This window comes from Sinocyclocheilus grahami, unplaced genomic scaffold, assembly GCF_001515645.1.
Source record: "Sinocyclocheilus grahami isolate Dianchi unplaced genomic scaffold, SAMN03320097.WGS_v1.1 scaffold1300.1, whole genome shotgun sequence".
Classification (NCBI taxonomy): domain Eukaryota; kingdom Metazoa; phylum Chordata; class Actinopteri; order Cypriniformes; family Cyprinidae; genus Sinocyclocheilus; species Sinocyclocheilus grahami.
Genome location: NW_015506479.1, coordinates 321,008 through 334,322, shown reverse-complemented (window position 1 = coordinate 334,322; position 13,315 = coordinate 321,008). Strand labels below are relative to the sequence as shown.

At 39.5% G+C, this 13,315-nt stretch overlaps 1 protein-coding gene across 1 annotated transcript in view; it reads right to left on the bottom strand.

Annotated features, from left to right (window-relative positions):
* Nucleotides 1–211: 211 nt before the first annotated feature.
* Nucleotides 212–13,315, bottom strand: part of atrx (ATRX chromatin remodeler) — a 66,553-nt gene continuing 53,449 nt past the window's right edge. Inside the window, exons 25-29 of the mRNA XM_016254988.1 lie at nt 8,743–8,892; nt 6,561–6,680; nt 6,246–6,341; nt 4,427–4,555; nt 212–1,160 (exon numbers count right to left, since the gene is read on the bottom strand). Coding sequence (XP_016110474.1) covers nt 936–1,160; nt 4,427–4,555; nt 6,246–6,341; nt 6,561–6,680; nt 8,743–8,892 — 720 coding nt within the window. The 3' untranslated portion in view covers nt 212–935. The remainder of the gene's footprint in view (nt 1,161–4,426; nt 4,556–6,245; nt 6,342–6,560; nt 6,681–8,742; nt 8,893–13,315) is intronic.

The window sequence follows — 13,315 nt, the reverse complement described above, 5'->3', positions numbered from 1 at the left end:
AGCTTCCTCTACATTTCTGAATGACACCCTGTGGATGTCAAAGGTCTTATGTTCGCCAATGAAAAACTAGTTTAGCATCCGAAGTGGAGATGTGCCCAAGAACAGAATACAGCCTGAGCACCACTAACCTGATAAGGAAAGTGTTAGCATTATTATATAATCAGAATAGGTTTGAAGTTCAGTTAAACCACACAAACATGTATCTAGCTCCCGCCACACGCCAACTCAGGCGCAATCCCAATGCAAGTGGGGAAAATAAACAGAAAAAGAAATGATGAACAGTACTCACAACAATGTGCTAGGCAACACTACAACAAGAAGTCTGATGTTACAAAAGTCCGGAGGAAATCAGCAAGCAGTTTTAACAACACAGACATTCCATAGCATGATAAGCAACAACGAGTTTAAATACCTAAAAGCAGATTAGAAAAAGGGGTTTTAAAACATTAGAAGAGATCTAGCTGCTTGATATAAGGCCATTTGACTTGACGATACATTTAAGGTGTCCGCTGCAGTGTCTCTGGAGCACTGGCTAGAGTACTGGCAAAGTACCAATGACAATCCACTACTAGGAAGATATTAGCGCAGATAGTATTTACGGGGGCTTTAGAACAAAAACGCTATGGTCCCTCCTCAATCACGCTGTTTTCATTGCAATATAATTATTTATATATGCACGTCCCTTATTTAAGGGGAAAGAAACCTGCAATGCCTAAAAGCATTTGGGGATAATATCTTCTTCAATCTTAAATACGTGAGAGAGGGGGAAAAAAAGAACTTGAACTACATTAAGGCTATATACACACAAAATGACAAACTGCACTGCCAAAAACCCCTTTAACAAAGTCCCAGGATCCCCTCTCATTACTGAGGAGCTCAAGTAGGTGTCCTGGCTGTATCAGTCCAGCTGTGTGTACACTGAGGGGCGGAGGCATCTACAGGCCCTTAGACGGGCCCGGGTTCTTGCCCAGCTGTGCGGAAGGGACGCCCTGGAGCGCCCCGAGCTGCTGGTACAACCCCAGCAGATCCATCTGATTCATAGGGGCCCCAAGACCGTTCTGCATGGCCAGCTGATTGAGCAGCAGACCCTGCCTCGCCATGGCCAGCTGCTGCTCCTGCAACTTACGGTTGGCGATCACCTTCTGCACGTACATCATCAGCTGGAAAGGAAATGGAGATCGGATGTTATTCGTCCGTTATGTGGCTTCAGAAAGTAGTCTCTGCAGCCCCTCTCCAACAGAAACGGTGCTTTTGAGCTGAACCGTGACTGTGTTACTACATTACCCATCCACAAAACACAACATTCTTGATTACATTTGAGTACATATTTTAACATCCAATATCTTTATGAAATCACAAGCCTAAAATCACATTTGGATGAAGTCACAAATTAATTAAATAATAACCATAAAACAAAATTATAGCAAACACAAATTAAGAGTTCGACGGACATTGGATTTTGCTGATGATTTAAAAACCCAATACAAAGATTATACTGCTATTACTAGTATATTGAATATAATATTGTATTTTTAAATGCCAGTTGCAGTTTATTGTATTATTGTAAAATATGCACTCCTACAACTACCTATAACATATTACAATATAAAATCCATGAAGCAAACATGTCATAATTCATCAGCAGTAGATCATAAGAAATCGTTTGGTATTCGGCTGCTCTGAAACAGAGTCTGTAGAATGTGAAACAGTGCTGCATTTTTACATTGAAACATGCAGCACTCACATTTATCAGCCTTTTCAAGTTTAATAACAACATTAGGCCTTATTGCAACTGCTGTTTTTTTGTCCCTAAATTTAAGACCTCTTAAAATGATAAGTAATGTTCATTTCGTTGACGAATAATTTTCATCAACAACAGTTTTTTCACTGACAACAACGAGAAGATAACGAACTAAAACTCTTCTTGAATGACAAAAACTATGACATAAATCTATTGACATTTTCGGCAACGAATAAAAACGAGACGAAAATGTTAGAGAGGGACGATTTGGGAAGAGATTCATTCAGAACGAATCTGCTGTGTGGTTCGGAGGTTAGATGCATACATATGAACCGGCGGGACATAAGCTAACATACACTTGCCGCACGTCGCATAAAACGTTCAAAAATGTCAATATGGGGGAGTAAGAGAAGAGCAGACATATGGATAAATCTGACGACGCAAGAGATAACTCAATTTGGTCCGGTTTTCAGAGCGCAGACACTGAAGCATACACACACAGAAAGCGCCTCTCACGGCGCGCGAGTACTCTTAAGCGTCGCATGAACGGAGAATTACACACAAAATGATGTCGAATTGTCCGTTTTGACGAGTATTCACGTAAACACAGTTGATTATGTCTTAAGTGAACGTAAACAGTAGGGAGGCCGTGTATCAGTACATTGCATCCATTGCAGCTGTGCATCCGGTTTTAAAGGGACAGCAGCCTAATTTAGTCTGAATCATTGATGTTAATCAAGCAACAAAAGACAGGAAATCACTCTTCAATCGCTCTTGACTGAAAAACTTTAGTAGCCCTAAATATTAATCATTTATTTGTAGAAATAAATATGTCTGCTTGAAAGAATGAAGAATATGGCAAACAAGTTGCTATAAAGAATGCATAATTAGCCTTAGGGCTGGACAATAATTCAATATCAATATGTATCGCGATTTAATTTTTTTCAATAACGGTGATATGATTTTTAAACACATTTCCGATATACATTACCAGTGTTTCCCATACATTGATTTATTTGTGGCGTTTGACTTCGTTGAATAAACATGAGCACTGCACGTTTCAAAATCAAAACGCGTCGCGGGTGTTTTATATGAATGTATCTCTGAAGGGAACCGACTGTCTTCAGAATAGTTTAGATGGCATTTTTATCTGATAAAGTAGCGTTCCCGAGCGGAGCTGCTTTGTTTACAGCCATTACTGGAGAAACCGCTAGTTCCACCGCTCTCACAGCGCCTCCTGCTGGCAGACAATCAGTTTGCATTTTCAAGAATAAACCCATTTCCAGCAACATGCTTTTGTTGTTGCTCTATTTTTTTGTTTTCTGAAGCAACTCGGAGCATGTTTCATACTCGTTATCCTGGTTAATGCACATTTCAATCTATAAGAATAATCAGCCTACACTACCAGTCAAAGGTTTTTGAACGGCAAGATTTTTTATGTTTCTTAAAGAATTCTCTTCTGCTCACCAAGCCTGCATTTATTTGATCCAAAATGCACCAAAAGCAGTAACATTTTGAAATATTTTTACTATCTAAAATTACTGCTTTCCATTTGAATATATTTTAAAATGTAATTTATTCATGTGATCAAAGCTAAATTTTCAGCATCATTAGGCCTACTCCAGTCTTCAGTGTCACATGATCCTTCAGCAATCATTTTAATATGCTGATTATCAATATTTAAAACAGTTGAGTAAATTTTTTCAGGATTCTTTGATGAATAGAAAGATCCAAAGATCAGCATTTATCTGAAATAAAAAGCTTTTGTAACATTATACACTTATGTTAGCCTATAGTTTGAAGTAAAAAAATATTATTATTAATATTAATAAGGAGAGTCTGAGATTTATTTGACAGTGATTTCACATTTCTTGTTTGTATGAAGGCTAAATACCAATAAAAGGTGAACATTTATTTATTTTTCCTAAAATATTATATAGTTTTATAGGAGTAGGTTTCATAGAGTTGGCAAATAAATTTTTCAAAAGTTTGTAGGTACAGACATCTGTTGTGGCCGTTCTTGGCCGTTTTTATGAGGCTTTTTTAATAGTGTTCATATCGATATCGGAATTATATCGTATCGACCGAAATTAAGAAATATATCGTGATATAAATTTTGGCCATATCGTCCAGCCCTAATTAGCCTATATAACCATTGGTATTTCATTAATAAGAAGACCATGTTCTTGTTCACACAAGGCATGTTGTGTGTCACCGCAGTTAAATCTATATAATGAGTGTGGACATTTTACAAAAATGCATAATAAATGCTCTGTAACTAAACCCATTAGATTTTAGCAGACTTACCTACTTAGTTTGTAACTAAACCCATTAGATTTTAGCAGACTTACCTACTTACTGTAGGTTTAGTCGACTAAAATCTTATGATATTTAGTCGATTTAGTAAAAAGACTACGACTAAAGCGATCACAATTTGCTGTCAAAATGAACACTGGATAATTAAGATTTGTTATACCATTTAAGATATTTATAGCCTTAAATTTGACCCTGAATTAATTCACACATCACATTTAACTATTTTTGACAAATGTAGAATAAAAGGGGTGCAACAGGGTACCAGATGTAAAAATCCCTTTCAATCTATTTAGTTTAAAATGTTAACGTCACTTAAACACAGGTAGAACATAAGACAACACAGAAATAGTGAGAGATGAGCAAACATACAGTTTGTTGCTTGCCGAGGACATCACGGTAAACATCCTCCCTGTGTTTGATTTCCAGCTCGTAGCCGGCCTGCCTCCCAAGAGCCATGGATTGAACCTGGGCCTCGGGTAAACTCGGATTCTCCTTCCACTGCCAAAAACAACACACCTGTTACATCCTGTAGACCTCAACAAACAAACACTTACACGATCATCACACACACACAAACACATTTAGCAGTTGTTCAGAACGTAGTCTAACATCTCAAGCTTAATACTGACGACACAGCAAACTATAGGCAAAAGTGTAGGCTTTGTCCCTAAAAGCTCGCGCCATGAGACTAGGATATAGTAGCTCGTTGTAGGGCTGCACGATTATGACAAAAATCACAATTGTCGATTATTCCTTTGAAATTGTAATTGCGATTATTAATTACGATTAAATGAATGATGTTTACACCTTTGTTTGAAGCAACTGCATTCCATATTTTTATGAAAATAAACTAGCTGAAAACACTAACTGAAAAACTTTGATTGCTTTTCTATAGTATTAAGCCTCAAATGTCAACTATACATCGGATTGGTTTCTCTTTAAATAAAAATTTAAAAATATGAAAGGTATTATAATGTTATACTAAAACTCAAATTAAAACAATGGAATAACCCTTAAGATAACATGTAGAAAGTAAAAAAGCATCTTAAGCACGCAGAATAACATAAGTGGACTTTGAATGATTATTTAATTGCTTTGAACGATTATGTAATTGTGGCATCCGTAATTGTAATTGCGATTAGAAATGAGATTAATTGTGCAGCCCTAGCTCGTTGTTATGCAGGTGTTTTAAGTGGTTGTAAAGTCAACAGAGCCCATCTCTCCAAGTCTCTATAATGTTCTGTCCTTCAAATATGACTCAGGCTCATCCTTCAATGTAGGTCTATAGATTTTTTGGTCATTTTATCACCCATCCAGAGTTGCACGCATGCCTGTAGCACAAAGCTATGCATCAAAGCATTGATTGGGGTAAGTACTAACAACTTGGCAAACACCAACAGCAGAGCGAATTTTCAGTCTTGTCAGTGAAGGTGGGCTGTGCATCAGTTACTGGTCATGACGGCTCATAGACTGGACCTGGAGCATTAAGGCCCTGATAAACAAACTAGTGTGATGTCATTTTGAACACAATCAGGTCAAAACGAAGTTCATTTGGAGTTTCCGGAAGTGTTCGCTCCAGCTGTTAAACCCCTTCTTTTTACCACTGGTCCATGGTAAATACGCATTCACAGGTAGATGTGGAATTCTTTGACTGGGAAAACATCTGCGTTTCATTTCTTCTGTTCAGTCCGGCGAGGTCAGACATGAACACACTGGAGAACTGCTCTATAGCATTAACTCGAGCTGTAACTCTAACTGAAAGCAACACTGGTGCTTTTTTCTCATGTTTAATACTGTAAAGCTGCTTGCTTTAAAGCAACCTATTGCATAAAGTGCTATATAAATAAACATGACATGACCTGACTGGAGTGCTGCATTGCAGAGCTGTGCAAACATGTCCACATTGCTACGATCAGATGCTTTTTTAACTGCCGTTTTCTCACTGCTGTCGATTTGTTGAGTGTTTATTTTGTTACAGCGAGGAAAGCACGCAACACATATTTACGTATGTATCTCAACCTGGTGGTTTCGGGATGTTCACTAACAGTAAATTGGTATTTCAAACTTCCTTTTTACCCCTAGGCGAAGAACGAAAAACAACTGTGCTGTGAGTATATCGGGGGCTTTATGCGCAGCCTTTCCGACGTAAGCCTCTCTGTAGGGAATCTCCCTCTCTCCCGTCACTCACCACTTGTGCGATGATGTCCTCCATTGGTTCCCTGGGCACTGACTTCAGAGCGTTAGCGGCTTCCATCACTTTCTGCCTGCCCTGGTAAATCAAATCCTTGAACACAGAGAGAAAGAATAAAGTGTGAGAAGAAACACTGAAAATACTAGACGAGATGAAAACAAACCTCTGAATTTGATATTTTCACAGAAATAACTAGCATTCGTAAACGGCAGCTGGCAGAGCACAAGCCAAATGTCGGTGCTTGAGAACGCATGTCACAATTAGCTGCCGGCTGAAGGAATGTGAAAAGAGCACGTGGAGCTCATTACTTACCTCTAACTGTTGGTTGCTCATGGAGGCCAAGGCAGCCATGTTGAAGGGGAAGTAAGAGTTTGCTCCTGCTCCCACGGCCATTTGAGAGTAGGACGGCTGGTTGAAATGCATGGACAGACCCTGAAACAATAGGAGAGAGGGTCCATCAGTCAAAAACAAACAGAGAAGCTTCATTTTATGAGATGAGGTCACACAGAAAAATCACAATTATAAATAATCTTCAAATCAGGTTCGGCCTGACAGATGAGTCAGCCTTCCATCACACTAGCACTTGCTGGAGGGTAATCAAAGCATTGTTTTTTTGGACTTAATTTCCCACTTGATTTGCGACTTTGCCATGATTTGTCTGCGAACTTGCAAAGACGCACGGCGAACGATAATTCCCAGCCAACAGATCACTGGAGGATCCAAAAAATCCTGATGTGCACCCATGTGAACCTCTGTTAGGGTCCTGCTCAAGCTGTGTTTGTCTTACGGCTCTAAACAGAACGTTCCCCTGCTGAAGGTCAGCAGGACGGCTGTGTTTGTGTAAATGAGCTACCGAGGCAGATGCAGCCAATCCCCTAATTGGGTCTTTGGTGCACGCAGCTCGTAAACACACTCCACAGCTGAGTGTCCGGTGTTCAGACCTGGCACGAGCAGGTGTGCGGCACAGATGGCGGCGTGGATCACAGCTGTGCCGCAGACCGCGGGACAATCTAAATGGGCGCTCTTTTAGGCTGGTTTCAAAATGTGATGCTCACAGTATGGCAGCTTTCAACTATCTCAGAACTCGATAGGGTTCTCTAATCACTGCAAGTGACTGCTTAAAATCCACTTTAATGGCTCTGGCAGAGTTAATGATTTTAAGCAATCACATTACACAAAACTCTTCAATCTCAGCATACACAAATAACTGTAGCGAGATGATCAAAAGCAGGTGATTTCTTTTCGTTGCATATAATAGCTATGGCCAAGTGATTCACTGATGAAATTACTTTGATTTACGCATAATATTTAAAACGTCTTGCCAAAAAATAACATGAAATTTAGGAGGCAGATTACATGTAGTGCAGAATCTGTGCCAATGTGGTATGAATTACACACACGCACACAAATCCAAAGACAGTCTGCACTGTCTCAATGCTCCCAGCCGGTATAACCAACTCCTGCCTACAAATACAGCTCCTGCATTGGGCACTAAAGTTATAGTGATGTTTTCCATGCTCCATGTGGTGCAACATGAGCAACGTTCACTTATTTCAGTTATTTTTACTGATGACGTATTCAAGGAAAGGAGTCTGTGCTTTCTATAATTGTAGGTCTATTTGCAGATGGACATGCTTTGCAATTACATTGCTTCTCACTTTTTTCAGCAGAATTTGAAAGCTTTTTTCAGTTTTAAGTAATTCAACCCCATTATAACGATTTATCTTAGAAGTAGCATTTAGTTGACTACAGAACTGTTTTGAAGGGAATCAGGGTAGATATTGTTGTGATTGCAAAAGGAATAATTAGTGAATCTGAATGGAGAGAAGGCACTTGTAATATAATTCAAGTGGCAACAAGTCACTTCTCTCCCAAAAATACTCCACTAATGAGCCCTGAGGGTGAAGAGTCTCTAATCTGAAGACAATGAGGATTGGATCTAAAAGGACACAGGCTCTCAGCCACTATCTGCACACAGGGTTCACTGCGTTTATGAAAGGGATGATTCGACTGTCTGAACAATGAGACATTTCAGAAAAGGTGTGCTTCTATGGGTCTAAGCAGAACAATTACCGCCCATAGAACCATCTTCCAGCAACAAACCTTTTTGTTAGTTCCCACTGGTTTTATGTAGCTCTGAATAAAGCTTTATGTTTCAAGGAATTTTATGTAAGCACACATGCATACAGTTCGACCTCTCTCATGGTGTTTCTTAAAGTGTGGGTTAATTTCTTATGATGCTAATACACCACAATATTATTTGTGCGGTGCGGTCCTGAAGAAATAATCATCAACCTCACCAAGATTCTTAAACAGCTATCAGTAATGGCCAGATACACACAGACAATTTCTTTTTTAATGAAAGATTTAAAAAACACACCTGAAATATGGCTAAAATCTAACATTATATTTACAGACTGATATAAAGGTATTAGACAATATTCTTTTTATCATTATATGTATATAATAGTAAAGGGCTTGTGTGGCTACACACCTTCTTTTCGGCTTCATATTCGGCCCAGGCTGCCTTGCGATCTTCCTCACTCAGTGCCTCTTCCTCCTTGTGGTCCAGCAAAGAGTCATGCTCGTGGTAGCCGACGATATGATCTTTGTAACTGTGAAGGAGTTCTGCCAGGAAAGGATCCTGGGACAGGAGAAAGGGTCAAAGAAAGATGGGTCAGCATCCCACATGAATACATACACAGATGTAATCCTCTAATAATCACCATTAGCAACATGATTATAAAGCAAAACAAATGGGGAGTGGGGATCCCATAGGAAGTCAAACGGTGGGAGGAAGCATTTTGCTTTTGATCAACGCATGGAGGTGCATGAGCCAGACTGCTGCAAGGATAAATACTGCCCCAGGTGGGGAACAGTCTATCTGCCCATGTCTGAACACCGCGCTCTTTCTCATCTTAAAAATATCACAACCACAGAAATCGTTTCCTTGTGAGTCTTTGCGATTTTTGATGTTTCCCCATGTATGTTTTTGAAAATGGACTGTTGACCTTCATAAACATCTCTGTAAAGCTTGAGTAAAAAATGTACACTGAGCAATGTTAGAAAGTGCACCAATCATTGAAATCAGACATTCCCAGTGCACATCAATATTACTGTCAGAATTAGTTGTTTCTAGGCAGTTTATGGAATTGTTCAAGAAAATTGTCCATTTGTAGTGCCACTTACAGCAATGATGAGAATGCAACATGAACCATTTCAGTGGTTCATACATTGGCCATCTGCACAGGTAATCTGTTATGTCCAGACTTTTCTGGCAAAATCATTTTTTGCCTGAACAGTGGCACATTTCTCTTCAATTTCTCTCTGCAAGACATTTTTAAATGGCCTTGAATAGCTATCAATAAAAAGCTGACAGCAGTAAGTATTCTTCTTGCAAGTTTTCCTAAATTAAAACACTGAAACAGAGACACACATCATTGCTGGTGAAACAGAACATTCAAATGAACTGTAAGAGCTCTGCTCAGCTACATACATTTACGACTTGGCAAACAAAGCCAATTTACTTAAGACACGGTCACAGATGAACTCCGCTGGTGTGAAAAACGCAATCGGTTTCAACGCAAATGTTTTTTTTCTTGCCTTTTTTCTTCCTTTTGAATCATTTTCAGCACATTTACAGCTATTTCAGCCCAACTGCCTCTTAAGGTTTTTGATCACACCACCTCATTAAATACAATCCATATTCACAAACTCTATTTTATTTCACTCATTACTATGGCCATAAACATCTGCCGTGTGCTCCGTAGAAGACAGAAGGGTGTGAGGAGTGGGAAAATGGAAGCGTGACAGACTGCATCCATAAAAAGAAGGAAAAAAAGATACAGGGGCTTCAGAAAAGTGTGGAATAATTACTGTTTTCTTCAGATGTCTTGTTCCGATAAAAACATGCAACTTTGCCTTCATGACCTAAAAAGGGGAAAGTCTGTGAACAAAACTACCTTATCTACCACTTTAAAATGAAGAGCCTAATGCTTGTCTCAGATTTCACAAGACATTATGTTTGACATGCAGGTGCACAAACCAAAGAAACCAAGGGGTCCGGGGCAAGAGACTCAAGGAATGTGAAGGATTGAGATATTTGTAATACCTAACCTTAGCCAGGCAAAACGTACTCTACAGCTGCACACAAATTATACGCATAACCTCAGTGCCCTGATATAAACAGTCTGTGTCTGCTGAGCTCTTGATGTTTGGCACAGGGCCGGATGTCAGGTGTCCATCCAAGATCATTCGATCTTTTCTACCATTTACTAAATGGAGCACGCTAGGTGAGAACTTCTACGACGCACTGCAGTTCACACCTTCAGCTCTTTCATTCAAGTTAGGACAAATATCTAAAAATGGAGGGTTGAAGGCACCCACTCATTTAAGGAACATCTGGGGGACTTATTAAGACCAGCTCCTGCACCTAATTATCCCAACTAAAGTCTGTTCCTTTGCTCAACGAGACCCAGTCGGCGGGGGAGCCTGAGCGAAAGCAAATTACCACTTTCCCACCGATGGACAACTTTCAGGAAGTGTACACACCGACCCAACCGTGTCACTCAAAGTCTACCCACGGGTTTCAGCTCTATAATGGGCCTCCGAAGAGCCCGAGGCAAGGCCAGACCCCAAGCTGGGTGGCTCTCGTGTCTGGGACGCAGCACCCTTCTTTGTCATTAGAGTGGAAGTCCGCTAACTTCCTTTGTCTCCAATTAGTTTCTCTGAAAAGCACAAGAACATCCTAAAAGGGGTTTGGAATAATGACTGTTCATCAGGTCGGGGGAGGTTTACAGTGTTCCTTTGAAAACTTCAGAGACGAAGCAGTGAATCAGCGTAACAGATGTCCTTCATGATGGCATGATGTTTGGGTGAGCTGCAGCGCCACACAGGTTCGGAAGCAGTGTGTGCTTTAGACTGAGGGGTGGGGGTCTTCCCAGAAACACTAGGGAAAGTAACAAGGGAAAGGAGGGACTGGTGGGAATAGCTGCTATCGCCAGATCAGAGTAAGTTTAGTGTACTATTACAAAGAGAATCACTTATACCCTATATCTCGGAGGCTTTTAAGGAGATGTTAACTTAACTATCAGGTTTCATTAGAATTTTAATATATATAATATTTAAACAAATGAACAAGATCACATTGACAGTGTGGACTGCACAAATGGAGTAAAAACAGGACTTAACCTCCAGTAAATGTCTTGTCCACCTCAGGCAACTAAACATTATAGGTTTCATTTTACGTTATTTAATGATTGATTTTTTTCAATCCTTTTACCTAAATTTAGGACAAAGCCTGAATACAGATTAAAACTATTAAACTCCTAGATTAACTTCTAAAAATAGAACAACATGTAAGGATAATTTCTCTTTCAAAAACTTTGGTAATGGGGTTGAACAGTTGCTTTTTACAAATATGTTAGCATTATTGTGAGATGTCGTCTATTCCTAGGTGTCACGATTTCATTAATTACTCCTTTTTTTAACTGAAATGAGTTTTTTCCCCTAAAATAAAGTGAATAGTCAAAAATATGATGCACAATTTTAACAGTAAAAACTGGGGTAGCGGGAGTACATACATTTAAGGCATTGCAGACTAGCTATTTAAATAATGTTAGCTAATAGTTTAACACATCTAAGTTCTCTGTCCAAAGAACATAAGATGTGTTCACAAAAAAAAAAAGAAAAAAGGTGCAAGTGTCATATTCTTTTGGCTTATTAAAAAAAGATCAAGATGCAGACACATTACACAAGGTAAGGAAAGAATGATGGGCAGAGGTCTGCCAGGATTAGAAATATTTCCTGTGTTCCATAAACCTGGCGAGGGTACTGTGAGCAACAGAGATATGACTACAGGCTTTGAGGGATGACTGACTCATCTTCAGACGATTACAGGCAGCAGATTCCATCCATAACAGCTGACTTTCTGCATTCTGGTGCACATATGGCCAAATGTGGTCATCTGCAGCGCACAAAGGTAGGGCTCCACCTCCGATTAAAAGCTTGATAAAGAACAACAAGCTTCTCAAACATCAACTCTAAAGTGAGCAGCTCATGATAAAACATTGAGCACTTCAGCAGGAGGATGTGGGGGGCTGTATCTTCCCCAGTGTAAATCTTCTGTGGTACACAAGACAAATATCTGCACAGCTGTGTGCTTTTGGACACATTTGTTGGATGTGTACTGGATGCTTTTGCCTCCAATTAAAGGATCCCAGCATCATCGGTTCTGCAGTATAAAACTCTTCAGTAAACAAGGGTCATAGAGTGCAGCTGTGTGCTGTTGTGAAAGACTGGATGTACAATCGAAGGCCGATATGGTCTTGTAAAATCTTCAAGGGTTCTCTCTCGTGTGACCACGCACCTGTGCTTAGATAGGTCAGAACTATTAAGATGAGAGCTGAGCACTGTTCTTCCAATCCTCATCCCTCTAGGAAGACTGAAAGCTTTGGAAACCAGGCACATGAGTTAATAACAGCATCTCAATCCTTGTGAACATCAAAAGGTAATGTGCACACGACACAGGCCAGGAGCATTCAACTTCAGCAGTGCACACCCGATTCTGCAGTGTGAGGCAGATTTTAGGGGGTTGTAGTCTTGGATCACTTAGTGCATAAGCTCACGATGGCTGATCAATCACCATTGCAATTAAATATTAGGTCACAGATTAATGGACCCAATAGAAGCACAGAAATTGAAATTCAAAGGTGTTTGTGAGAGAGATGTTCAGAAAAAAATGTACACTTGCAAGGTAACAATATTGATATTTAACATTTCTGTCACATCATTCTTGTCTGATTTCTTTAGGATAGTTTTTTTGGAGTTACATTAACTGTAAAATACATGATTGATTATTACATTGTCCAAAAATGTAAACTATATCATTGCCCAGTGATTTGTAATCAAGCTTGGATGCACTATATAACCAACTTTTAATGCGAGTATACTTTATGTAATCTATACACTATATAGCAAATCCACGCAGCACGAATGTTTATATTGTGGCAAAATGTAAACTGTAGTTTCATGTTTTACACGCACACGCACGCACACACACACACACA